The sequence below is a fragment of the Musa acuminata genome, chromosome BXJ2-11 (assembly GCF_036884655.1).
Source record: "Musa acuminata AAA Group cultivar baxijiao chromosome BXJ2-11, Cavendish_Baxijiao_AAA, whole genome shotgun sequence".
In the NCBI taxonomy this organism is placed as follows: domain Eukaryota; kingdom Viridiplantae; phylum Streptophyta; class Magnoliopsida; order Zingiberales; family Musaceae; genus Musa; species Musa acuminata.
Genome location: NC_088348.1, coordinates 2,258,920 through 2,283,980, shown reverse-complemented (window position 1 = coordinate 2,283,980; position 25,061 = coordinate 2,258,920). Strand labels below are relative to the sequence as shown.

Genomic DNA, 25,061 nt, shown 5'->3' with positions numbered 1-25,061 from the left:
TTGCGAAACAGCTCCATGGCACTGGCTTGCATGACGTCAAACAATACGGAGGTCATGTGATCACTTCGTTCGGGTTCGAGGTGTCACTCTACGTCAGCTTGGAGGTGTTTTGTCTGCTGCCAGATGGATGATGCTAAAATGTGCTATATCACTTATCTTATCGAGTCCATCGACACTTGCTAGTATCGTTGCTGGTTGTGTGAAATCGCTTGTCGGCAGTTGCGATCGAATAGCGATCAGTGATTATTGTGGCGATCATTTGCATCGAAGTCGAAGCTTCTAGAGAAGCGCGCACGGATCGCGAGTTCAGACACACAACTCCCCACCGTCCGATCTCTCTCTGCTGGTAACGAACTCATCGCCACTCCCCCCATAACCGCCTCCCCTTCTCCTCGCCTCTATATAACCCCCTCGCACGATCGCCATGCCTAACGCCGAAACGGCACTCTCGTGAACGGAACCCTAATGGCTCGCACGAAGCAGACCGCGCGCAAGTCCACCGGCGGCAAGGCTCCCTGCAAGCAACTCGCCACCAAGGTCACGATCACTTGTCGTTGTTGTTCTTATCGTTGTTCCTCTGTTTCTGATGATGCTAGATTAGTGTTGGGATAGGCGGCGAGGAAGACGATGCCCCTGGCCGGCGGGGTGAAGAAGCCGCACCGGTTCTGGCCGGGGACGGTTGCGCTGCGGGAGATACGCAAGTACCAGAAGAGCACGGACCTCCTCATCCGCAAACTGCCGTTCCAGCGGCTGGTGCGGGAGGTGGCGCAGGACTTCAAGACGGACCTCCGGTTCCAGAGCCACGCCGTCCTGGCCCTGCAGGAGGCCGCAGAGGCTTACCTCGTCGGCCTCTTCGAGGACGTCAACCTCTGCTCCATCCACGCCAAGCGCGTCACCATCATGCCCAAGGATGTCGAACTTGCCCGCCGCATCCGCGGTGAGCGCGTCTAAGAGTGATTTTTTTTTTCTGAAAGAAAAACCTAAAGTCTTCTATATTTTAAAAAAATTCAAAACATATGTAAAAAAATAAAATAAATTTTTTTATCAAGATTTTACATATTGATAGATGAGACGAATTCACTTTCAATGATTTTTTTTATAAAAATACAGATATTAATAGAAAACTGATTGCATGCTACACCTCTCAATAAAATATAGTAGATCGAGAAAAAAAAATCGAGTTATGGTCGAGATTGTTAGGTGCATGTTTAAACAAAAATAGTACAAAAAGAGTTATGGAAAGAAGTTGTGGATATAATAGAGTATTTGTTAAATCGCTTTCTGTAGTAAGCTGAAAAAAATATTATATGAAGCATGATTAGACAGAAAGTCAAATGTGAGTCACTTGAATGTTTTTAGTTGTGTTCTTATTTTCATGTTCCTAAAAAAAAGAAATAATATTGATGACTAATTAAATTAATATTTGTGAGGTTATAGTAATGAAATAAAATGTTTTAGACTTTATAATCCTACAACTAAAAAAATAATCATAAGTCATAATATTATTTTTAATGAAGAAGTTTAAAACTTTAAAGCCATTGAAATTCTAATGGTTGCAATACACAAATGTTCTAATTCAAATGATTCTAGTGATACTAAAATACCTCCAAGAAAATTTATCAATTTGATAATTTTATATGTTTTGCTTTAGAATTTACTTGTTTTGAAGGTGTAACTATAACTCAGATAGAAGAATGATGAACTATAAGTTATTGAAAAAAAATAAGACTTAGAAGGCTAGTAAATTTGTCAAAAAAAGAAAAGAAACAATTGGACTCAAGTGAATGTATAAATCAAGATTTAATCCTCATGGTTTGTCACAAAAGCATAAAGTCTATTTAGTTACCAAAGGTATGCTCAAATTTTAGGTATTGACTTTAAAAAAAAAAATTACTTTTTAAAATTGATAGAATTAGAATAGTATTAGTTTTGACAGCAAAAAAAAAGGTTTATCTATTTGATGTTAAATTAATCTTTTTGAATAAAAAACTAAAGGGCAATAAGATAAAATGTACAAATTAGAAAAAAAATATTATATGGTTTGAAACAAAGGGTATGGTATAATAGACTTGATATGTATTTTCTTTAACATAATTATAAAAAAGTTTAATTAAGCCAACTTTATATATAGAAGCTCAGCATATGAAAATTCTTATTGTTTATTTGTATAGGGATGATATAATTTATTTTGAAAATATAATGGATATGCTTACTAAATTTAAGAAAATTATGATGATAGAATTTGAAATGACTTATTTGGGCTTTTATATTATTTTCTAAGAAAGAAAATTATTCAAGATGCAAATGAAAATTTTTTATACCAAGAAAAATATACTAAAGATTTATTTAAAAGGTTTGATGTAATAGTTTGTAAGCCAGTGAATACTCCAATGAATATGAATGATAAACTTATGTTAGATGATAGAGTTAAAAAAATAATAAGAAACTGTATAGAAGTTTAATTTGAGGATTAATTTATTTTACACATTGACATTATATTTATAATTAGTTTGTTATTTCGATTCATGCACATCTATCGTAGATATCATTTTGACATGGCTAAAAGAATTATTATATACATCAAGAAAAGATTTTAACTTATATTCTTATCCAGATAGCAATTGGGCTAGTTGTATAGATAAAAAAAAAATACTTTAGAATTTATGCTTAGTCTTGGCTTAGGAGTAATTTCGTGGACAACTAAAAAGCGAAAATATATTATTTTCTCAAGCTCTGAGGTGGAATATGTTACAACTATAAATATGACATATCAAACAATTTAGCCTCAAAGAGTTCTAGTAAATCTAAAAAAAATAAGTTATACCAATTAAAATCTATTATGATAATAAGTCTACTATTATAATGATGAAGAGTTTTATATTTATGGACACACCAAATATATCAAAGTTCAATATCACTTTATTTTGATAGATAAAAGAAATATTCAAATGAACTATTACAACACCGAATATCAGCCTATCGACATCTTTATAAAAGCCTTAGCAAAACAGAAATTTTATTTTTTTTCGAAAACAACTTTAAGTCATAATTGTATTAAATTAAGAGTGTGTCATAAAATATAATCCAAAATAACTTATTTGGAATAATTTGAAACAGATGAGAAGTGAAAGATTTAGGTAGATAATGAACGTTAGTTGTTTTATCCAAATAGATGGGAATAAGTTTTGTGCGTGGATGAGGACGAGGAGATTTATTAGGCTCTGATGATTTTTTATTATTATTAAAAATTATATTTTATTCTTTTATTATTATAAATATATATTTTTGGATGAGTTCAAGATACTAAGGATTTAAAACACTAATCATTCTTTATACTAACTTCTCCCTTTCTCTCTACAACAAGCCAATGTATCTTTGGATTCGAGTATTCCGGAAAGCCTTATATAAGTGAAGTGTGTAATTGCCGTACATACATATACCGCTAATTGGGCCTTCAATAGAAAGGGATCTTTCAAATCGAGCCCAAGATGTCCAGCTAATTGAAGGATCAAGTTTGTGGATCAGTTAGCGTTGCAGATAAGTGTACGAATAAACTACTCTCACACACTGTCCTTTTTGCTTAATCAGCTGATTGCGGACTCGTATTCTGTCTCTCATCATTACAGCTAACTAAACCTTATCGCTGTTTGACGAACATAAGCTGCAATCGATCATGGCGATGGTGATGATGAGATGCTTTTTTCTGTCTCCGACTGCGAAATGCTATTACTGACTGACCACAATTGGTTTGAACTTTAAGAAAAATAATGCATGTGCATCTCATTGTCATTCTTCTTGTAATTGACCGACTGTTGTTGGCCTTCGGATTTGATCATAGTACATGCTCTATTTGTTAGGTTTAGAGATACCGAGTCAGCAAGATTTTGGACTCGACAGACTCGTGCATGAGATATGTCTATTCATGTGATCTCAGATCGTTACGTTGTTATTAATAAGCGATAACTTTAATTCGCTCGTATCTGTTCTTCTGTAGTCTTTGATTTATAATGTAACCCTCCATGAGATGTCATGCAATGTTTTATATCATAAGCCCACTTGCAAGAGATGGATACTTCATTTATAGGCGACCAAATATCTCCTAACTTCATCGATAAGGGGATTGATTCATTAATATTTTCGAACCGCATACCATCAAAGTCTAGACTTGTACTCTACCACCACCTAAATAATAGATTTCGGATCCTCTTATCCAAATCCCACTTGCGTCTCATGCATGCATGGAGAGTGAGTTACCTAAACATCATGGACCCAACAAAATTTTTTGTTGACCTAATTCGTAATCTTAAAATCATATTGAGATTATGTTATGTTTAAATTTGATTATCCAAACAGGACGTTGACTTTGAATCAATCATGATCTTATCTCGTGTTTGTTTGTTGTCAATGTCAAGAATTTTATCACAAATTCCATTCGATAATTAAATTAGCATATGAGTTGACATCTAAAAACACTAATTGAATGAGAGTTTTATGATTATTATTTTTGCAAATGTGGGATGATTTTATGTATTTTTAGATATGATGTGATCGATAGTATTATTATGCTAGTCGCACATGATGAAAATACTAGGAACATGATACTAAAGTCTCGACCACTTGACATTGAGATGTCGATATTAAGGTATTTATCTGATTAATAAAAAATCTATTATGGACAAGATGGATAATCCCATAATTACCTTCTCATATCTATAAAGCTAAGAAATTAATTTATATATATTTATAATAACTTTTTTAAAACCTGAAATAGAGTATTTTAACCATGGTGTTTAATGGTACGCATGGATGAATTGATTAGTACACCCACACAATAAGTAAAAAGGAAATGAGAATGGTTGGGTCATGCATGTCCATTTCGCAACCCAGATCCTGCAAACATTCCTTGGAGCCGTATTAGAAGACGAACACAAACAGAGAAAGCTGTCCTTTGGTCGAAATAGTTTCATGAGTATGTTTGCCGGCACCTTCTTCAACCATTGTAATTGCCTTCTTGCATGGGGTGGGGTGACGAGAGTGCAGCAATCATCATAATTCCATTTCCTAACAATTACAAAACTAAATTAAATTACACGTAGACCACTTTGGATCCCCGAGAAGGTTACCAAGGATTTGGGCAAGAAGGCTGCGCACAGTCGCCGTCGTTTATCCTTTCCGAATTTGACATATTTACCCTCCTTCGGTAGCCCGAGACATGAAGATTCGGGACGTTCTTGGCAATTGCCGGATGAGTCCAAGATACTGTCCGTTGGACGGTTGCCCTAACGATCTACGCTGATGCTAAATGTCACGTGATGCCACGTGGAACTCGGACGACGACGCTTCGATTTGGTGGTATACCAAGTAATCGTCACGTCGGTGTCAGCTGACCGACACCTGCGCGGAGAGCAGCCCCAACGCACAGTCGCTGCGCGGGCGGCAGGTCGACGGCGCCACGGCGGAAGAAAGCAGACGGAAGCGACAGATGGCTGGCCAAGAAGCTGAGACCGCGCACTTGTTCGGAAGCATGTTGGGGATCACAAGCCCCGGTTTCCGTCGACAAAATGATACGTCGTCATTGCCCACGGGTCCCACCGACCTTCGCGCCTGGGTCCCCCCGGGGCTCTTGGCATTAGCGAAAGTAAATACCTGCGCCGTACCGTCTCGTGCTGTGCTGTGCTGTGCTGGGTCGAGATGGTAACGGGAGCAAGACGTAAACGACGTAGCGCTTCGTCGTGGGTCCCACAGACACGTGGACCCAGCTGTCATCTTCACGAGCCGATCTTCGTCGATGTGGACGCTTGCTTCCTCCCACTGTCCCATCTCTTTCTCGTCTTGCAAAGAGAGGAGAAAAAGAAAGAAAGAAAGAAAGAAAGATAAACTCAACTAAAAGTCAAAAAAAAAACAAAAAAAAAATCAAATAAAAGGAGAACAACGACGAATCAATTTGGAAGTCGTGTGCGTTAAGATAAAAGTCATCATCAACCCTCCAAATTCCCCCATCCTGCTTCTCCTCTATCATCATCACCACCACCACCGCCACCACCACCACCACCACCACGCCCGCTTCCACCCACATCAGCATTCTAATTTCTTCCCAACCCCATCCACCGTCCCTTCCTATACAATAATGCCACCGGTCCTTGGTTGACCCGCCTCTACTAAATCCTCCATCCCCTTACATCCGCCGCCATGGCCCGCTTACAGCTCCACCTCGGCTCCTCGTCCCCCTCGCAGCAGCACATCCCTGAAGAAGACGAGGCTGTGGGGGACGAAGAGGACGAGGAGGAAGAGGAGTGCCCGATCTCTCCGCCGTTAATGGTGCCGGGATCGGAGGGGGAAGAGGGGGAGGAGAGGGAGGACCACGGCCAGCATCAACCCTTCTCGATAATGGCGGTTGTGGTGGCGGCGCTGAGGAAGTCGCTGGTGATGTGCAACGTGGGCGCCGGGGAGGGCGGGGTGTGCCGACCAGCCTCCCCGGCGTCCATGGAGATCGGGTGGCCCACCGACGTGCGGCACGTCGCTCACGTCACCTTCGACCGGTTCGACGGCTTCCTCGGACTGCCCGTCGAGCTGGAGCCCGAGGTTCCCCTCAGGGTTCCCAGTGCCAGGTCTAATCCTGCTTCGTTTTCCCTTTACTTCTTTGTTCCGGGAGACTTCAGTTTCTTGATTGGGAAACATGTTATGGTTGGTGTACTTAGCACTTTTAAGCTTGTAGAATCCTCATCTTTATGAACAGTTCTCTGTTACTTTTTTTTGCTTCTTTTTTAGAGAACCTTAGTCTCTTGGGATCGTGCTCAACAGGAACTCTGGACTTGTGATACAATCATGGTTGGGTCATCAATGCATCAGACTCTTTTTATGCGCTTCCTTATGCCATACTAATCTGGCCATTTTTGATGTTTTGCTTGGATATAAACTATGCCGATCTCTTTTAGGATCATTCTTGGTTAACCTACTGTCAAGTGCGCTCTACCGGCGTTAACCTCATCCGATCCTTATTCAAAATCACACAAGCAAGCCCTATTTGGAATGGGGTTTTGTTGGGACTTCCGTTGACATCCCACCTTTCAACCAAACATCATCTTGTCCCACCTTAAATTGGGAAGCTTACAAGTTTCAGTCAGCTGCCCAAACTATGGGGATTTTGGGTCCTTGGAACTTGAAAATTCCAAGGATGATGGCTTTGGAAATTCCAAAATTAACCATATTATATGGCATTAAGAGTATTCCCCAGCCAAACATAAATAATGGTTCGAATTTGGAAATTCCAAGTTAATATTTTGAAGATGTATCCCAACACAAAATGGTGATTTCTGTTGGAGTTTGTTCCTATTTGGTACTTTTGGAAATATCTTAGGATTTCTACTGGCAACAAATGAGACCTTAGGTGGTACATACTCCAACATGTCAGAAAAATATTGGAAGTGATTTTCAGAAGTGAGGAAAATGGCTGCGTATGTTTGAATAGCAATTGTCTTTTTTTTTTTGTTTCTCCTTCACAGAAGGCTTGAAAATGGAAGGTAAAGATCTCCTTTATCCTTTCAAAAAGAAAGGGGAGTATGATCAGACTAGTGTCACCAGTGCCTACATAAATATAAAGTACTGCATCTTCAGAGTGTTCAATATGATCCATTTTTTGCCGATGCCACTTATCTGCTATACGGTAGCCTCTTTGTTAAGTTTCTAGTATCTTTCTGGATGGCGCAGGGTGTCCTGCTCATTGGCTCACCTTTGTGCAAATAAGTTGTATCAATTCCTTGCCATCACTATGCAGCTGCCTGTCTTCTGGATTTCTAATTCCTACACGGAATTCTTCTTCACTTTCCTTGTATGATTCTCATGCATATCCAATTGGACGTAGTTATGCCATCATTTTATCAATGTTTAGCAGCCCATATTTCCTGTTTTTCCAATGATGGTCTCGTGTTCTGTGGCATTCATCCCAATTTGCTTTCAGTACATTCACGTAGTAGCGTTTCTTGTATTCGTTCTCTCATTGTGTTCTTAGGCTGTTATTCTTGCCAGAAGCCTTTGAGCATTTATGATAGTCTTTTGTCCCCCCATTATTTCTTGATTTGGCATTGAGTCTGTTAGTCTGCTTTCCTACTAATCTTGCACTGCTTTCTCTTCTATGTTTTAGAGTTCTCTTGAGCCTTTTTATGAATGCACGAAGATGACTATTTACACAAGAAAATCAAGAAAATTATATTTTGTTATACCTGCCATAGTGGCACATATACATACCAAGAAAATTCCTTTGGTCGCAGAAGGAGCTTGACCGGTTGTGTATATCGGTGATAAGCAACTCTTACTAATAGTTGACTGACCTTCCCCCCTAGAACTGTAATTTTTGTCAAATAGTAGATTTATTCAAGAGCAGCCTGAAATACAAGTTTTAGCAATTTCTGCAGCTTCAAGCATTCTATACGAAGTTGCCAACTATCATCTTTTTCATCCAGTTTCAATTTCAAAGCAGGGAAGGAACTCTGAAGTAAATGAGACAGCTTGGTGCTTATCAAGTATGGTTTGAGCTAATTCATTGTATAATATAGAGGAGACGTAGCCTAGCTCTCAAGTATATGTTTCGGCCTCTGTTAGGTGGATTTTTTTATGACATTCTAGTAGTTCTGGCAAATTTCTGGTTGAAGTTTAGGAAACACTTAATTAATTATAAGAACCTCAACAGTATCTGTCAATTTAATTGTCTTGTCCGTGGTGCAATTGTATTTGGAGTCTCTGCCATATTTATACCATGGACTTACTTTCCATCTGATCTTAGCCATACAAATTGCAATTCTTATGCTCTAATAAGTGATCTCACATGATGTTATGTTTTTTCATAGTGCAAGTGTATTTGGAGTTTCTGCTGAATCTATGCAATGCTCCTATGACAAAATAGGAAACAGTGTGCCAACAATTCTGCTCTCAATGCAAAGGCACTTGTATTTACAAGGAGGTTTACAGGTTTGCTCATTCCTGTAGAATTTTGATAATTGATTATGATTATATTATATTGATGTTTGACAATTTATGTTGTTCCTTTTCTGCTTGAAGGTGGAAGGAATTTTTAGAATTAATGCTGAGAATAGCCAAGAAGTGTTTGTCAGAGACCAGCTGAACAGAGGAATTGTACCACTTGGAATTGATTTGCATTGTCTAGCGGGACTGATAAAGGTAGTTTCAGTTTCCAACCCTATATATCTATCTCATTGTTGCTGTTGTGAGATATTAATTGTGGTATCTTTGGTTTGTTAACCATCATGAATTTAAGAATTTTTATCTCTTGGTCATGGAGTTTTTTTTTTCATTTGTTAAGCATCATGAATTCATGAATTTCACCGTGGGACATGGAGATTTTTTCATACATTTACTACTTCAATATCCTTGTTCTTTTTGAACAACTCTTATTATTGCAAAACATGCCAATGATCACTGGTATTGGATAGATACCCACCTAGTTTCACAGGTTAGGTGTCCCAATCTTGTAAGAAATTACGTTGTCGGGTGAACACTCAGCCAGATCAATACCGATTCTTGTTTATAGAAGGCTAAAATAGAAGCTTTCTTTTTTAATTTCAGTACTTTGGAAGTGATTTGCAAGGAAAAAAGGTAGAATAGATTTTACTAAATGCATTTCCTTCCTAGGGCTTTGGGTTTTCTTGCTCCAAAGAATGGAAAATGATGAATATAGGAGATACCAAAGTGTGCTTTATGTTTTTGAGTCTAGATACATCAAAAATAGCTTCATCTTCTTTTTCTGTTTGTAATTAGGTCAACTTAGATCTATATACCTATATTGTTAAATTCACAGATGATGTTTCCCACCTGAAAGGCGGTCCGTAGAATGGATGTTGATGCATGTGAAGCTACAATTGTGAAATTAGACATGTTAAACCAATTTATGAAGGATAATACTAGAACTTATTTTTCCGAGGTGCAATTAGTTTGAGTTCAATGCAAAAAATGCTCTTTGTTGAGTTATATTCCATCAAATGTTTAAACAACGTAAGGCAGTTAACCAGGTGACATGGGCTGACTAATTAACCTATCTATGCTGCCATCCGAAGTCAGTCATTTAGTTGGCATGATGTCAATTTTGGAGTTGAACCACTCACAGTGGATACCTTTAAGCAATTTCTTTGCCTTTTGCCAGGTTTATCTATTCAATAACCTAGCTTAATGCACACAAAAATAACGAGAATCCACTTAATATTATCCTGAAAATTTTATGATTATTTTCATGCCCTAGATCTTTTCTTTGATCTTGGTTGGGGTTTTTTAATTTTTATTTTCGTTGGTATTTTATTGTGTAGGACTATGGTGTCTCTGTTTGCTTGCTTTGCTTCATATATGTTCCTTTTCAAAAGTTAATTTTGGGAAAATTAAAAAAAATGCAGCGTCTGTCAAACTTAATTCTGTTGGCAATAAAATTAAATGTCATAGAACATAACTGTTTGTGAAAATAAAATTCATTTTTTTATTTTAGACCCTATTTGAGCAATGTGTTTAGTCCTAAAATGGTTGGAAGCTATAATTTTGCTGCTGCAGGCCTGGTTCAGGGAATTACCCAGAGGAGTACTTGACTTGCTGACACCAGATCAGGTGATGCACTGTAATACTGAAGAAGAGTGCTCTGAACTAGTTCGGATGCTACCACCAACTGAAGCAGCATTACTTGATTGGGCCATCAATTTGATGGCAGATGTTGTGGAACATGAGCATTGCAATAAGATGAATGCTCGAAACATCGCAATGGTTTTTGCACCTAACATGACTCAGGTTAATAGAGGATGCTAGAATTCATTAGCTTTCATGAAGCGTGAATCCTGAATAACCACTTCATGATTTCCAATTTTCAGATGGCTGATCCCCTAACTGCATTGATTCATGCTGTCCAAGTCATGAATTTCCTCAAGACACTGATCTTAAAGAAGCTGCGAGAAAGAGAGGAGGCAATCTTTGCAGTCAGGGCACTCGATTCCTGTTCAGAATCTTCAAGTGACAAGGATGAAGCAAAATCATCTAAACCTTCGGAAAGAGATACTCTGGGCACAAATGAAACAACTACAGACATCTATGCTCTTGACAAAGTTACTATAAGCAAATTCTTGCCTGATACTGAACAATCTCTTGGTAGAGATGAAGAGAAGAAAAGTGAAATTGGTGAGGAAAATGACTTTGTTTCTAAGAAAATTTCACCTGTTTGTTGTGGTTTAGATGCTACAGAAGATGAGTGTAGCAGTAGATATGTAGGTGAAAATGTGGAAAGTGAAATGTATAGATTGAATTTTAGAAAAGGAGTGAGGAAGTTGTGCAGGCACCCTGTGTTGCAGTTGAGTAGATCCACCAAGAAGGCAGCAGAGCTTGACGCTGTAAACTCCGAAGGAAGAGAAGCCTGGGCATGATATGCGTCGTCTGTCATGGACAAATGTATCATTGTATCATTTGGCTCATTTATGTTCTTTAGTGTTTTTAATAGTATTCAGGATTTTATGTGATAATAGGTTATTGTTCATAGTGGGCAAGATACTAGTTCTTTGTGGTAGGAAATGTATGCATCATCATGGTTGCACAAGTAGGGTTGCTATTGATTGAAACTGTTTCACTTTGTAAGATGCAATATCAAGTGGCTCAAAATGAGAATTCGGATCTGTTGATGGATAATATGTTGCAGTTTTGTAGGTTTTCCATTTATCTATTCTTTTGTTGTCTTCAAATCCGAAAGCGATTCTATGGATTTCGTTACGGAGTCGAACCGGATGGACGATTTTGATTCTGGAACCATCGATTTCAGTTCTTGATAGAAATCATTGATCATCCATGTTCGATTTTCTATCGTTTTGATTTTGGAACCATCGATTTTAGTTTTTGATAGAAGTCATCCATCTACCTTTGGATAAGGTTTTGATTTACGATTTTGATTCTGGAACCATCAACTTCAGTTCTTGATAGAAGTCATCCATCATCCATGGTGGCTCTCCTCTACCTTTGGCTAATCTTATGCGTCCTCATATTTTCATGTCGACACGCTGAGCTCCACCATGACGAAGGGGAAGATTGTGCTATTTATGTGTAAATGTCACGTATATTATTTGATCAAAGTTTCATAGTTCATAAAAATCCATTGCATGATAGAATCACAATAAGATGATTTTAGAGCCTCCGTTCAATCCAGAATGACCGATTAAAGGGATTCACTACCGAGCATGCTTAGCGAAACGAAAAGAATTTGACGAGGATCAAAGATGGAGAATTGTTGTCAGTCAGGCATGTGCATTGGCTAAATGAAGTGATCCAGGCGCCACACTGCAATGCCGGCACGCCGGTCTTGTGGTCAGCCTTCTGTCGCTGTCCGTGGCCGGAAAGAGCACCACCGCTATCCGCCGCGACTCTCCTTCCGACAGCTTCGCAGTCTTCGGCTTTCTAACCTCTAGTTTCCACGAGGGGCCACCCGGCGAAGCATCCGTGTGCCTTGTAGCCATTCAAAACAGTCACTCGAGCGGGTCGGAGATCACGGTAGAAATGGTAGCGCTGCAGTACCTGGAGAAGGCCATGGACTTTTTGGGTGCCGGCGTGGAGAAGTCGAAGTGCATCTGTTGGGCGACGATAGCCTGCATCAAGAGTAGGAGGAAGAAAGACCAGGAGACCAGATTCCTCACATGTGAACTGTAAAGGCTTACCGCGTGGTTGAAGGATTTGGAGACACAGCGCAGTGGCCTCAGTTCATCGTGGTCCAGTTTGCAGAAGATTTGGACCTCAATTGTGCAAACGGACAGAGAAAGAAGAGATAAAGTTGAGAGAGTCGTCGGAGAGTCAAAAAGAGTAAGGAAAGGAAGAAGGGGAGACGGACTCACAAGAAAGTCCAAAGGGAAGTCGTCAATGGAGGACGGCATCACAGGGATGGGAGAAGATGAAACAGCCCATGCTCTCTCTCTCTCTCTCTCTCTCTCTCTGCTGTGGTTGGTTTGGTTTCTGATGGATGGTATTTGAATCCTCGTAGACAACCGCTAACAGCAGCACAACAACACTTGTAGTTTTGGAATCTCCACCACTCCAACCCGCAACGTTCTCACTTCAGGCCCACCTTGGGTTCTAATCCGTGCATTCCTCGTCCAGCCCAACCTGGGGAGCCCTTCATGGTGAGGCCCGAGAATACCATGGGCTGGGCTTTCCATTTGTACAAACCAATAGAGTAGGGACACATGGATCCATGAATTGAGAACTCTATGTGGTGGGCCGCAGCCCAAGTCCATCTCCTCCATTTCTCGGCTCGGACGGCAGGAGGGGGTATGCCACCTAGAGATCGCACCGTTCTCTCTTGGGTGAGATGACGAGTTGAAGCCAGAGGAGAACCCAGCATCAGCTAAAAGATACTGTTCTATGAATCTGCTCGTGATCCGGTGGTCACTGCCATGGAAGCCGTTTAAGCTCATCTTGTCAACCCATACATGCTGAATGATCACACCAAAACGAAACGTATTTTACGTTGACCAAGCATGCTACTTCTTCTCTAATGTTTCGATTCCTTTTCCATCGCCACGTAAATTGTTCTTTTGTTTGTCTGCTTTCCTTAGATTTGGCGCGGTGTTTTTTGTGGTCTGTAACTCAAATTCGAAGATATCGTGTCGACCGTACGTTCACGTGAGGCCTTATGTCCATTTCTCATGCAATTTGGCAGGAAAAGTTGTTTTTAATCGTTTTCAGACTCGGCAAACACAAAAGAAAAAAATAAGATTTTGGTCGTCGATGCGGATGTGACATTCACATGACGTCAAAAAGAGGCCTTTGTTTGAGTCGTGGATATGGGTGTAGCAGATCGAGAGAGAGAGAGAGAGAGAGAGAGGAGAAGGAAGCAAGGAAGCTCGGGGTCTCCTTGCATCATTAAAACTGGTGTACTGATTAAGCCACTGAGTTCACATCAGAAAATTCACGTGTACACTGTATGGCCTGCATCATCATTGCTCAGAAGCCAGTTCATGGGAACTCCCGACTCAAAAGAGGAAGATGATACTCTTTTGTAGTATCCCCAGGTTGGATTTGTTCCTTCTCCGGTCCACATGAGCCAAAGCAGATTTTGAACAGCTGCTGTGGCCTGCCCACTTATTGTGCTCAGCATTATGGCGTCGACATGGGAGGGGGAGGGAGGAGAGTAATAGAAGCGGCCAAGTGTTAAAGCAGGAGAATGCATACAGATGCGGACGCCGATGAACTGAACGGTAATGACAGTCAGCTGCGGTGGCTCCTTTTTTCACTGCCCTCGCTATCTGTGCTTATCGAAGTCGTTTCTTCTATCAGGAGATTCCACGATCCAAGAGAGAGAGAGAGAGAGAGAGGCTCTGATCCCTGGCTTTTCATTTTGAACACCGTCATTTGCTTCTCATAAACTAACCATATTAGCAGATTCGGTGATATAGAGTTACAGATGATCGTACACAAGTGGGTGGATCGAATGAAGAGCATCATCTCACACGGTCATCTGATCACAATGCTCGGAATAATTTACTTGGTGGATGCAGGCAGGCATTATGCATGGGAGATACATAGGAAGTGGCCGGCCTCCTATTTCTATTGTAGAACATGATAAAACTGGAAAAGTATCAAGTTGCAGGCTGACAGGAAAACTTCAAATGATGGATGTTCCAGCAATCGTGGTTGTCCGGATGTGGAGGAGAGATCAATGAGGAATCAGTGATTCCATGAATGGTTCAAAGAAAAGCTGCCGAGTCCAGCAAAAGACTAGTTTGTTCTGCATAACTACTGTTTACTAAAGGACAATCACAACCTTGCTCAGGTTTGATACGCAGATATAAGTATAAGACAAATCCTTAATCATGTCCACACATATCCTTCTGTCAAACCTTTGCAGGCAGTCTGCGCAATGCATTATTGGGCCACAACCAAATTTATATGCACTACCAGCTATATCCTCTCCTAACATCCTTAACATAATGTGTGGCCCGCTGGATGTGATTCAATAACTATCTTATAAGAATCAAAGATACAGAGAGAGAGAGAGCTGCTTTCGGTCAGTCCTAGAGTGCAAGAGGCCAAAACTATCATGCCAACATTTGAATTCTCTGGGTTGTAACCATGAAAAAACACACTGATCTTTCCTAATAGTTCACTAATTTAAATATCATATATATATATATATATATATATATATATATTCCTGATAAGAAATTTTTATAATCAATAGATTCTCTCTCATATAATGATTTAATAATAATAATAATAAATAATTTAATATGATTAGAAATAGTTTATTATGGATGATTGCAGGCCAGTCATTCTAGAGTTAACAAGCTCTAGTTTTTAGAGAAATTTTTATCTTGACTTGGATCTTTTGATTCACATGAATGGAATTGTTTCATATCTATTTTATCAATAAAGCTTTTAAAATTTTCTTTTGAAAAGAAAATAATTTACCATGCAATTGGAAGTTATTACGTCTGTAGGAGATGGAAATTTGGGCTTAGATAATTCTGTTGACTCACTAAATAAAAGTGTATATAAATCCTTAGATTATGTCTTATATGTATAAAAAAAAAGGGAAAGGAAAACAAATATTCAGTAGTATGCATAACATATAGTATTATTATATCATATCTTATATAGTTTTGTTTTAGGATTGGTGCCATTGGGATCTTTCGGTCAATGCCGGTAAAAACATTTGATACCATTAAATCCAAAAAAAGGAAATCTTGCTAAATTTTGGATCATTGATAATACCATTAGTAAGCTCTTATAACATGGTTATCATGTTGCATTGAAACATTTTAAATTATATAGAGTTGAAATCAAATTAGTCAATATTATAATAAATAAAAATTATATACCATCTCATTTTATGGACTCAAGACCTTATATAAATTGCGCGTCTTCGATTTCTTAGTCAACAAATATCTATTGGGAACCATGTAAATTATTCTTTAACTATAACACTTGACTTTCATGCAGCTAAACTAAAGAATCCATAGCAGAGAAAAGTATGATACGTGGATCTCAAATATCATATAATTAAATATGGTTAGGTAAAAATTTGGTGTTGAATATGATAAAACATGATAGTTCTTGAAAATATAAAATATTGACATAGTCTAACATATTAATATTAGAGAAGTGGTATGGATGTTGTTTCATGAAAATATGTGATTGTCATAAATTTTGCATAAGTAAAAGGTTCAGTCAATTTTTTATACCGTTTCAAAATTATAACATATCGTCATCGCACCACATATTAGTATTAAAGAAATCGTATGACTGTTGATTCATGAAAAAACACTATAGTCGTAAAGTTTACATAAAATGAAAGATTCGTTCACAAAATGTCGATATAACACAATATATTAGTACTAGTACTATCATACGAAAGTTGTTTCATTAAAAAAAATTATAGTCATAAAATTTGTACAAAATAATAGGTTCATTCAATTTTTCACTCACCATTTTAAAAATATAAAATGTTTACGTAGCGTTATATATTAGCAATAGAGAAGTCGTATGAATGATATTTCATTAAAATACATGATGGTTACAAAGTTTGGATAGGTTTGTTTGATATAAAGTGGAAGATTTCCTCGATTTTTCTTGTATAGTTTTAAAAATATGAAAAAATTGACTTAGTAGTTATTTTATGAAAGAAAAATATAACAATCATAAAAAGATTTATTTAATTTTTATCATACAAATAAATCAAAAACATAAAATGTGGACTTAAAGAACATATTAATTGTGTATTTTTTGGGCTGCATTCTCGCTTGGTGTGGACTCATATTAATCACTGTGTGAAATCCTCTTGTAGAATATCTCCCATTAAAATTCAAGAAATCATAAAAGAAAACTAAAAAGAGTTTTAGACCTTCAGCACTTTGTCACTTACAATAGTTTAATCGGAGAACTAATGAAAATGAAAAATTCATCTTTAAATTGTTCCATCACAAATGACTTAATTGATTACAGTATATAATAAAGTTACATCCAACATTAATAATTTTTATTTGAAGTGACTAGATAAACTTTATCATTTACAAAAAAAGAAAAGAAAATTGTATATATATTTATGTATGTATGTATGTATGTATGTATATACATATAATGCTTGAAGGCAGAAAATTGTAGCAACCTATGTGACAAAATGACAAATTCAGCAACTATATAGTTGTCTATTTTCACCCTCCTTCCCCTCCACCTTTTTTCTCTCTCTCCCATTCTGCCGGTCTTCCTCTCTCTGCATCCTCACAGGGAAGAGAAGGGTATATGGAAAAGCTCAAGTCTTCCTTTAAGTCTCTCCATGGAGCCATCACCAACATGAAGCCTAGTCCAACATGCATCCAAGAGCCTAAAACCCAGTCCTTCAGGGAAGCAGACCTCTACTCCAGCTTCTGTCACCTGTACTGCGACTCTGCTACCACCTCACCATCCTCGTCTGGTCACTCCAAGCCCAACGAGACCAGCTGCGATCAGCCACCCATCGATATACATCTCCTGCACCTCGACGAGGAAAACGTCTGCAGCGAAGTCGCTACCATGTCCTCTTCCTCCTCCTCTTCCTCCCCCCCGCGAACCATCAGAGTGAACGACGACTCGGATAACTTTCCGCTGGGGCCGATAAGCTCCAAGAGATTCTTCTTCTCCCCGCGAACCACCAAGTCCATAATGGAGGAGGCCAAGCCGGAGGCGGGTGTTGTTCGAGAAGTTGCGGAGGCGAGGAGACGGAAGGATTCCTTCTGCGACGGAAGCATGACGGTGACGATGGCTTCGCGGGACCCCTACTACGACTTCCGGGCGTCGATGGAGGAGATGGTGGTGGCGCACGAGCTCCGCGACTGGCATTGCCTTCAGGAACTGTTACATTGCTACGTGAGGCTGAACGAGAAGAAGCACCACAAGGTGATAGTGCTGGCGTTTGCGGATTTGCTAATGCAACTCATGTCCGGGGACAAGGAGAACCGCCCTGCGGCTCCTCCTCATCTCGCTTGCTACGACGGTGAGGTGTCCGATTAGTCACGAGGACTCCGATTCAACTGTGTTCATCCGATGTAACTATTGTCATGCACGCCTCTGTGGTTTTCCTTTTGCTGGTGGGAGTGTGTTGATTCCAAGGGGAAGTGTGAATCAACGGTGGGTGGCTTTTGCTTCAGGTGACTGACTGCGGATGGAGGAGATGAGAGGTGGTGGATAGGATTTAGTTGGTAGTTTGGTAGGCTATATTTATGTGCTTGCTGCTGGCTTAAGAAAGCCATCGCTGCACTTCACCGTCTCTGCTCTGTATATTTCTATTCCCACAGAAAATGTCATCAACGTCGCCATGGTTTGCTTGCTTTAAAAGCTCTGCATCAGCTGCGTCTCGGGTGGATAACTTTGTTACGCCAGTTAAACAGCCTCCGCGAATAGAGCAGGATTTGGAGGTGGGAGTGATGAGAGGCTGGCCCACTGTACTTACGGCTCCATTATATTTCACGCTTCTTGCGTGGAATTTTACGTTTCCCGAAAGTGTGCTTTGCTGTAGTAGATCATTGTGTGCGAGGGAGAATTATTCTGGAGCGTCCAACGCGAAGAACCACGGCGCAATCATATCCAATCGCAAGGCCAGCGGCACATGGCACTGCATTATTTTGAGGGCTCTTGTGGGCTTCCTGTAACATCAAGTCAACTTGCCATGCCGAGGACATCTAATAATACCAAGCTTCCCCAATCTGATCTGCGGGGAATACAGCTCAGATCATTCCCCCCCCCTCATCAATGTTCTTCCTCGAAGAACTCTTCCACTTGATTCGTCTGGCAAAAATGAGGTTACTACTCTTCCTGTAGCAGCCATGTGCATCCTGAGAGGAACATATGGATGGGAATGAGACGCTTAGGTGACCTAGTCGAAGGACACAGGTCATGTCATCACGTTTAACAATATTCTCGTGGTTCTTCTTGTCAACGTCGCTGCGATGGAGAAACTAAGGGAGCATCGGCCGGCCGGGCATTATCCTTTGGCTTCCAGCAGAGGTCCTGCTGCATGTCAACTTCAGTCTCCAGTGCATTCTCCTTTATTGACGTTTTGGAATACATGAACTTGTCCGGCAGTGGAACTCTGAGAAAAGGTCAGGCGCCATTGTGAAATGTAACGAGTGCTTTGCATTGAACATGAAGTTTATTCTTCCAAGTAAAAATTGTCGTAATCATCACAGGTCTTCTTTGTGTTGTATGTGAGAACAAGCAAAAAAGATTTAGCCCACCCATAAGCTAATAGTTCGTTGATTAACCTACAATGATGATTTGCTTTATTTGTGTTGCTCAGACCAAGTAGCAGAAAGGAAAGTTCCCAGCAAACCAGGTGAAAGAGAAACCAAGGAGAAAGAGCAGTCACATTCAACACAAAGGATTTAGCCTGCACTCTACGTACTATGACAAAGAGATGATAGAACAACGGTGCACATGAAAAGAACATCGCACTAATTCATAGTTGCCTTGTCGAAAGACTGGAGAGTTGACATGGGTTATTGCAGGACTAGAAATGGGTGGGGCTGTCGTTGCCTTCTTCATGTTACACGAATGGATGGTAATACTTTAAGAGTAAACTTGGATCGGAATCCTTAACGGAAAAGGGGTCCCTCAGCTTTCTTGTCATCTACTCGTGGTATCCGACTTAGTAGAAGAAAGGAGCCATAGGAAAGAAGTGAAGCAAGTTAGAGGTGGTGATCCACTTACTAATTGATCACTAACACATTTCCAATGTCATAGCAGTAGATGGAGTTGTAGTGTTTGTAACCTAAATATCTCAAGCTTTTATATTACGACGTATTAAACCCCAAATACATTTCCAGGGTCACTTGGTATTACCAAATCTCGACATGATCCAGATGATTTCTTTCTCTTTTTCAAAGTTAGATTTCTTCTCGAGAAATGTCGGCAATGGCATTCAAGCCACACCTAATATGAACCAATAATAATAATAATACACGATGTTCCTTATGTAACAATTTAACGAGACAACAATAGACTAAGAAAGAGAAAGAGAAAGAGAGAGAAAGAATATGAGGCTGACAATACAACTGACATTCTCCCGGTGGTCCAAACTACAGCCGTTTCCACTGCGACATTGATTAGGAGAAATCACTGTGCAACTTGCGACTATAAATAATTCTGCTAATGCATGCTCGTGTCGTCCTCGTGCATGTGGGGTGCATGTGTGCGCGATAGATAGATAGATAGACAGAGAGAGAGAAAGATTCTAATGCGGCAAATGCCAATATATTCTGTGGTTGTGTTGGGTGCAGAGTTATCTGACTTGCTTGGGATTGGGTCATGAGCCAAGGAAGGGTCGATGTCACCAGGACGACTCGTCAAGGTAAGGGGAGATAGATATCTGGCCGGCCACGGGAGTTCACAATTATGATCTCTCGTCTGCTCAAAAGCAAAAAGGCTAAGTTCCAGGGCGCGCCTGCAACGCTATAGCCTTTTTGTTTCTTTGTTAGAGGATAACTGGCCATGTCGAAGACAAAACAAGAACACACAACACCTCTTCCTCTGACCGCCACCAGGTGAGACAAACAAAACCAAGCACAAGCATCTAAAGATCAAAACGGGAGAGCATCCCGTAGCAATACGCCATCGGCATAGTTATCAGGTGGTGAAGTTGGTTTGAAGGAGCCATGGGGTCATGCCGAGTTTGAAAAGCTTGAGCTGGCTAGCTTGGCAGGTCCTCCAAGGACATGGTCCATGTACTGTTTCCATTTGAGCATGTCTTAATTACACAGTTTAGTAACACAACTCACAACTCCCTCCCCACCTCCTCTTTGGAATCCACGTCGGGACCCTCCCCGCCCCCCCCAACACTGGGGCTGTTTGATGAGGACAATATGGCCGGGGAACCACGTGATACCGCTCGGTGGAGCTTTCCATGTGGTCCTTGTACCGGTCTCCATGACCATGTTCATTGAGAGTTATCGGGGCTCGCATCAAATCAATCCCTCCCACGTACATCACTGTTCCTCCAGTTCTACGTAGTATACTTGGGAGTAGCATCTACCACTGGCGCTCATCTCTACTACTCCGCGTTGGACCGGCAAGGGCATGGGGATCCTAATTTATCCTCCCCTCACATAGCCAGATGTGGAGGTTCGCGTTGCCCGAGACTGAGTTGGATTTTCCTGTCGGCCTCTCCGAGCTACGCACATGAGGTGGCTCAGTTGAGGTACAGCTTTCGAGCCATCTTCCCAAAAGCATAAGCGAGATCGCTGTTCATTCTGGAGACCAAGACACGGAACTGTTGCCGGGGGGGAGCTTTACCAGTGCCTTTAATAATGAGCCTCAGTGAATCATTTCTTACCACCTGAAAGTATTTATTTTACAGTGGTCCATTGACGACAAAAGACCCAAAGAGTGTGAAGTTGACCGGCGACACATCTCAATGGGCCTTCTACTTGAGAAAGGAAGGACACGAATGCTTCATCGTAACTGTTCGACGAAATAGCTGAGACCCAGTTCAGAATTCAGGAGCCCAGCGATGTGGTGATTCAAAGGTCTCAATTCTGTAGTCTTGTGCATAGAATCTGGTACATCGGCCTATCAGTGTCTGCCCTACAGTTCTTTAGGAAGAGCCCAATAGGATAGAACGCAAAAAAGCCTGGATTTCTAGTTTGGTGGAGTGCAGGGCTGATGAATCTCCTATGCATCCCGGCATGCCTGATCAGGTTTGATCAATGTTAGTGCGAGAATTAGGTAGGGTGTGCATCACCTGACGCGTTATGGAAATAAACAGCAGCTTTTCGAGTTCCTGGAACATGCGACTTACTCCATTACAGTATGGTTCAAATACCACTTGCGCTACAAATTGATAGGACGTTTCCGATCATCACCATGCCAAGCTTTTCTTCTCGGCCAGTAGGCGTCCACATATGGGACAACCGCGTATCCACCGGCCATGGAAAGGGGAATCCAGTTGAAAGGCTTCTCTTGGGCCCGGCGAAGGACCTGAGCCATTAGCCTGTCTTGTTAACGCCGTCAGCGACCCACAGCTCTCACCCAACGGCCCCACGGTGCTCGAAGATAATAAGGGAGATGAGCCTTTCCACGTTGGATACTTTTGGACGCTTGTACTTTGCGGGTCAAATCATCCGAGTCACCCCACTAAATGCTTTTGCTGTGGACAGTGGTTTAGTTGGAGAGAGCTGCAACGAAATCATCGGTGCTAGTGTGCCCGTCCCGCCCTGTATTGTTTAGGCCACGAGTGACACTGGCATTTCTCCAAGCACATCATGGGCACAGGTCACAACTTCGACAGGGAGGAAACGTACTCTGTAGGATTATTTTCGGCAGATGAAAGCTAGCTAACTCGGTCAAGTGAAAGATTAGTCGAGAGTCGTCGAGCTTGCGAATTCCTCTCTAGTCTCGATCGGTCCTTCAATCCAGTCGGACAAACATCTCTTGGATTAAAGTGCTGTCATTTCGGTGGGCTGAGGACAAACGTCTCTGGAATGCGTTATGCAACAGTTGATTGCCGTAGAGTCAAAGACTCGGCGGATCACCAATCAACACTGAAGGAGTTCGTTGTTTTCTGCGCGTGACATCATTTATGGATATCTCTGGAAGCCGATCCTGCCTAAATGGCATTCTGGAGGCTTCTGCCACTTACTTTCGTTTAAAGCATTCTTCATCCAAGTTTGACTTCTGGTGTCCCTTCCCTCGACATTCTTCAGTAGTATTATTGAAAGATGATTTTAGTGAGAGGGTGTTCATAGCATATTCTGCAGTCTCTAACTGTAGATGTTGCCATCCTGATTAGGATAATGGGAGGATGACTTCAAGCTGATGCAGCAATCACCATCTTCACGTCCCTGCATGATGTTGCATGTGGAGCAAGAAGAACATGACGATGAGAAGTAAGAGGAGGTCTCAGGCAGCCAACCATAGAACCAAATGTTTCATAGTCAAACTCCTACAGGATATTCAAGTCGAACGACATGACAAAGATATGCCATCGAGATCAAGAATGAGGTCCAAAACCCTCTTCAGATACATATAACACATGTAATAATGTCAAAATTTTATGGGAGAAATTGACAAGGAATCAAAACTGATAACTTTATTTGCCCATATCATCATCATCATCGAAATCACCACATAGCCATATGTACAGGGCCACCTCGAATACGTTACACTCACTTTGCTTCAAGCCAAGTAGCAGAGTTTCGACTAGTCACTCCACAGAGTCGTCGAGGGAAATCGCCCCCACGGAGTTATTATACCATCTTCTTCTTCTTTTCTGGCGACGCGACGATGATCACAGGATGCTGCAAGAATTTGGATTCTCTTCGGCGCTGTGCATGTAGTAGTAGGTGGTCATGTGAGGGTTGTAGGCCTTGTATGCTCTCACCATGTCCGCTATCATTTGCTCGTGGGGCTCCTTCTTCTCCTCCTTCTTGGGCTCCTCTTTCTTCTCTTCCTTTTCTTCCTTCTTCTCCTCTTTCTTGGGTTCCTCTTTCTTCTCCTCCGCCTTCTTGGGTTCCTCCTTCTTGGGCTCCCCCTTGGGTTCCTCCTTCTTGGGTTCCTCCTTCTTAGGCTCCTCCTTCTTCTCCTCCTTCGCAGGTCCAACTGAGACTATGTTGGTGTGCCAGAATTTTCTCAATTTGCTCACGACGCTCACGGGATCGACGGATCCGATCACCGTCATCTTCTTCTCTTTCATATCCATCGCAATGGAATCGATCCCTGTTCGATACAGTATGATGCGAAGCAGTCATTCTAGCTTCTGTACTGAATGGACTCTGTTTTATCTAGTGAATTCTGATATCTAAATTAATGGAAATTGACTTACAAGAAACAAAGAATACGCTACGAGAGCAAAAAGGTGGAGCATACGATACCTTGAAGGGTAGAGACAGTCTTCATGGCCTTCTGCTTTTCCTTATCATCATGCAAGTCCAATTTCAACACAATTTTCTACAAGTTATACAGATGAATGAATGGATGATCACATTAGAGGCTTAAACTCTGTCGCCTACTCATAGACTTGGAAGAGATGTAACCAAACAAAGCTCTTCAGAGATTGAACCATCAGAATTAAAGATCTCTAGTGACGACGATAAAGATGAAAGCTTTTCTCTCTCAAAAGAAGAGAGAAAACGAAAAGTTCCATCAGAATCATTCTACAAGAATAAAGGGGATGATTCCTCTTCACAACATCAGAAGATCTACGAGAGGCCCCAAGAATCCGATGGCGGAATCCAATAAAAATTAGCGAGCCATCATCAGGACAGGAGGAAGGAATCCAAAATGCATAAAAAAGAATACATCTCACCTTCATCCCTTGAAGCAGCCACAAACTGCAGATGCGAATGACCAAGAGAAGGAGAGGCAGAGAGGGGTGGAGGTATTTGTTTGGAGAAGAAGAAAAGTGATCCAAGGAAGGGAAGGGAAAGGCGGCAGAGGAAACGGCGATGGAGATCCAAGTAGGCAGGTCTCCTACGCAAAATGGAGCGACACGAACGGGAGAATTATAGGGGGGGCGACTGTATTTTGCGTGGTGTGGAGCGAGAAAAAGGTGCCTCCTTGTCACCTCATTCGTCATCCTATTCTGCAAGGTCGGTGGAAGATGGCATGGTCTCGATCGTTCTCTTGCTAAGCCTTCTTATTCTCTCCTTCTCTCTCATTCGTCATGCATCTCTTCAATTATCACTCCATCCTTAGCTTGACACGATTCTACAGAGGGCATATCACCAGAAAGCTTTAGCAGCATACTTGTACTTTATACGCCTTGAAGGCTCGGAAGTGGCTTCGTTGGGTAAGCCCGAAAGGGACTTTCTATTGGGATGCCACAGTGTCGTAACGGAATAGGGTATAGAGCGAAAGAAGTTTCGTCCCAAACCAGGAAAGGTCGAGCATTTCACCGGCACTCGAAGCGAGATGGTCTCCTACGTCTTGCTGAAGCACTATACTGGAGAGAGAGAGAGAGAGAGAGAGAGAGAGAGAGAGAGAGGTAGGCATTGCCTAAAACGCAATCACAGGAGTTTAGGAGGACAACAAAATAGGACTTAGAGATGAGGCAGAAAGACAAGAACACAAAGCAA

The 25,061-nt window shown here is 41.0% G+C and overlaps 4 protein-coding genes across 4 annotated transcripts; 3 read left to right on the top strand and 1 right to left on the bottom strand.

The window, feature by feature from the left end:
• Nucleotides 1-465: 465 nt before the first annotated feature.
• LOC135626273 (histone H3.3-like) lies at nt 466-951 on the top strand. Its single transcript, XM_065131464.1, has 2 exons — nt 466-537; nt 613-951. The coding sequence occupies exons 1-2, from the start codon at nt 466-468 to the stop codon at nt 949-951; spliced, it is 411 nt and encodes a 136-aa protein (XP_064987536.1).
• Nucleotides 952-5,989: 5,038 nt separating this feature from the next.
• On the top strand, nt 5,990-11,651 carry LOC135627343 (rho GTPase-activating protein 5-like). The gene is made up of 5 exons (XM_065133411.1): nt 5,990-6,608; nt 8,844-8,964; nt 9,055-9,174; nt 10,549-10,779; nt 10,860-11,651. Exons 1-5 carry the CDS (start codon nt 6,190-6,192, stop codon nt 11,403-11,405), a joined length of 1,437 nt encoding a protein of 478 aa, XP_064989483.1. The 5' UTR covers nt 5,990-6,189; the 3' UTR covers nt 11,406-11,651.
• Nucleotides 11,652-17,201: 5,550 nt separating this feature from the next.
• LOC103970851 (transcription repressor OFP13-like) lies at nt 17,202-18,345 on the top strand. Its single transcript, XM_009384778.3, has one exon. The coding sequence runs from the start codon at nt 17,260-17,262 to the stop codon at nt 18,004-18,006; it is 747 nt and encodes a 248-aa protein (XP_009383053.2). The 5' UTR covers nt 17,202-17,259; the 3' UTR covers nt 18,007-18,345.
• Nucleotides 18,346-23,051: 4,706 nt separating this feature from the next.
• On the bottom strand, nt 23,052-24,564 carry LOC135627108 (heavy metal-associated isoprenylated plant protein 39-like). The gene is made up of 3 exons (XM_065133070.1): nt 24,293-24,564; nt 23,859-23,934; nt 23,052-23,703 (listed from the first exon to the last, which is right to left on the bottom strand). The coding sequence occupies exons 1-3, from the start codon at nt 24,560-24,562 to the stop codon at nt 23,276-23,278; spliced, it is 774 nt and encodes a 257-aa protein (XP_064989142.1). The 5' UTR covers nt 24,563-24,564; the 3' UTR covers nt 23,052-23,275.
• Nucleotides 24,565-25,061: the final 497 nt, after the last annotated feature.

Bases quoted from the DNA above. Each gene is read 5' to 3' on its own strand.
- LOC103970851 (XM_009384778.3), top strand. From the start codon at position 17,260: ATGGAAAAGCTCAAGTCTTCCTTTAAGTCTCTCCATGGAGCCATCACC.
- LOC135627343 (XM_065133411.1), top strand. From the start codon at position 6,190: ATGGCCCGCTTACAGCTCCACCTCGGCTCCTCGTCCCCCTCGCAGCAG. The intron at 6,609-8,843 runs GTCTAATCCTGC...GTTTTTTCATAG, and splicing joins CTCAGGGTTCCCAGTGCCAG to TGCAAGTGTATTTGGAGTTT. The intron at 10,780-10,859 runs GTTAATAGAGGA...TCCAATTTTCAG, and splicing joins TTGCACCTAACATGACTCAG to ATGGCTGATCCCCTAACTGC.
- LOC135626273 (XM_065131464.1), top strand. From the start codon at position 466: ATGGCTCGCACGAAGCAGACCGCGCGCAAGTCCACCGGCGGCAAGGCT. The intron at 538-612 runs GTCACGATCACT...GTGTTGGGATAG, and splicing joins GCAAGCAACTCGCCACCAAG to GCGGCGAGGAAGACGATGCC.
- LOC135627108 (XM_065133070.1), bottom strand. From the start codon at position 24,562: ATGACGAATGAGGTGACAAGGAGGCACCTTTTTCTCGCTCCACACCAC. The intron at 23,935-24,292 runs GTGAGATGTATT...TATAACTTGTAG, and splicing joins GGCTGCTTCAAGGGATGAAG to AAAATTGTGTTGAAATTGGA. The intron at 23,704-23,858 runs GTATCGTATGCT...TGTATCGAACAG, and splicing joins GACTGTCTCTACCCTTCAAG to GGATCGATTCCATTGCGATG.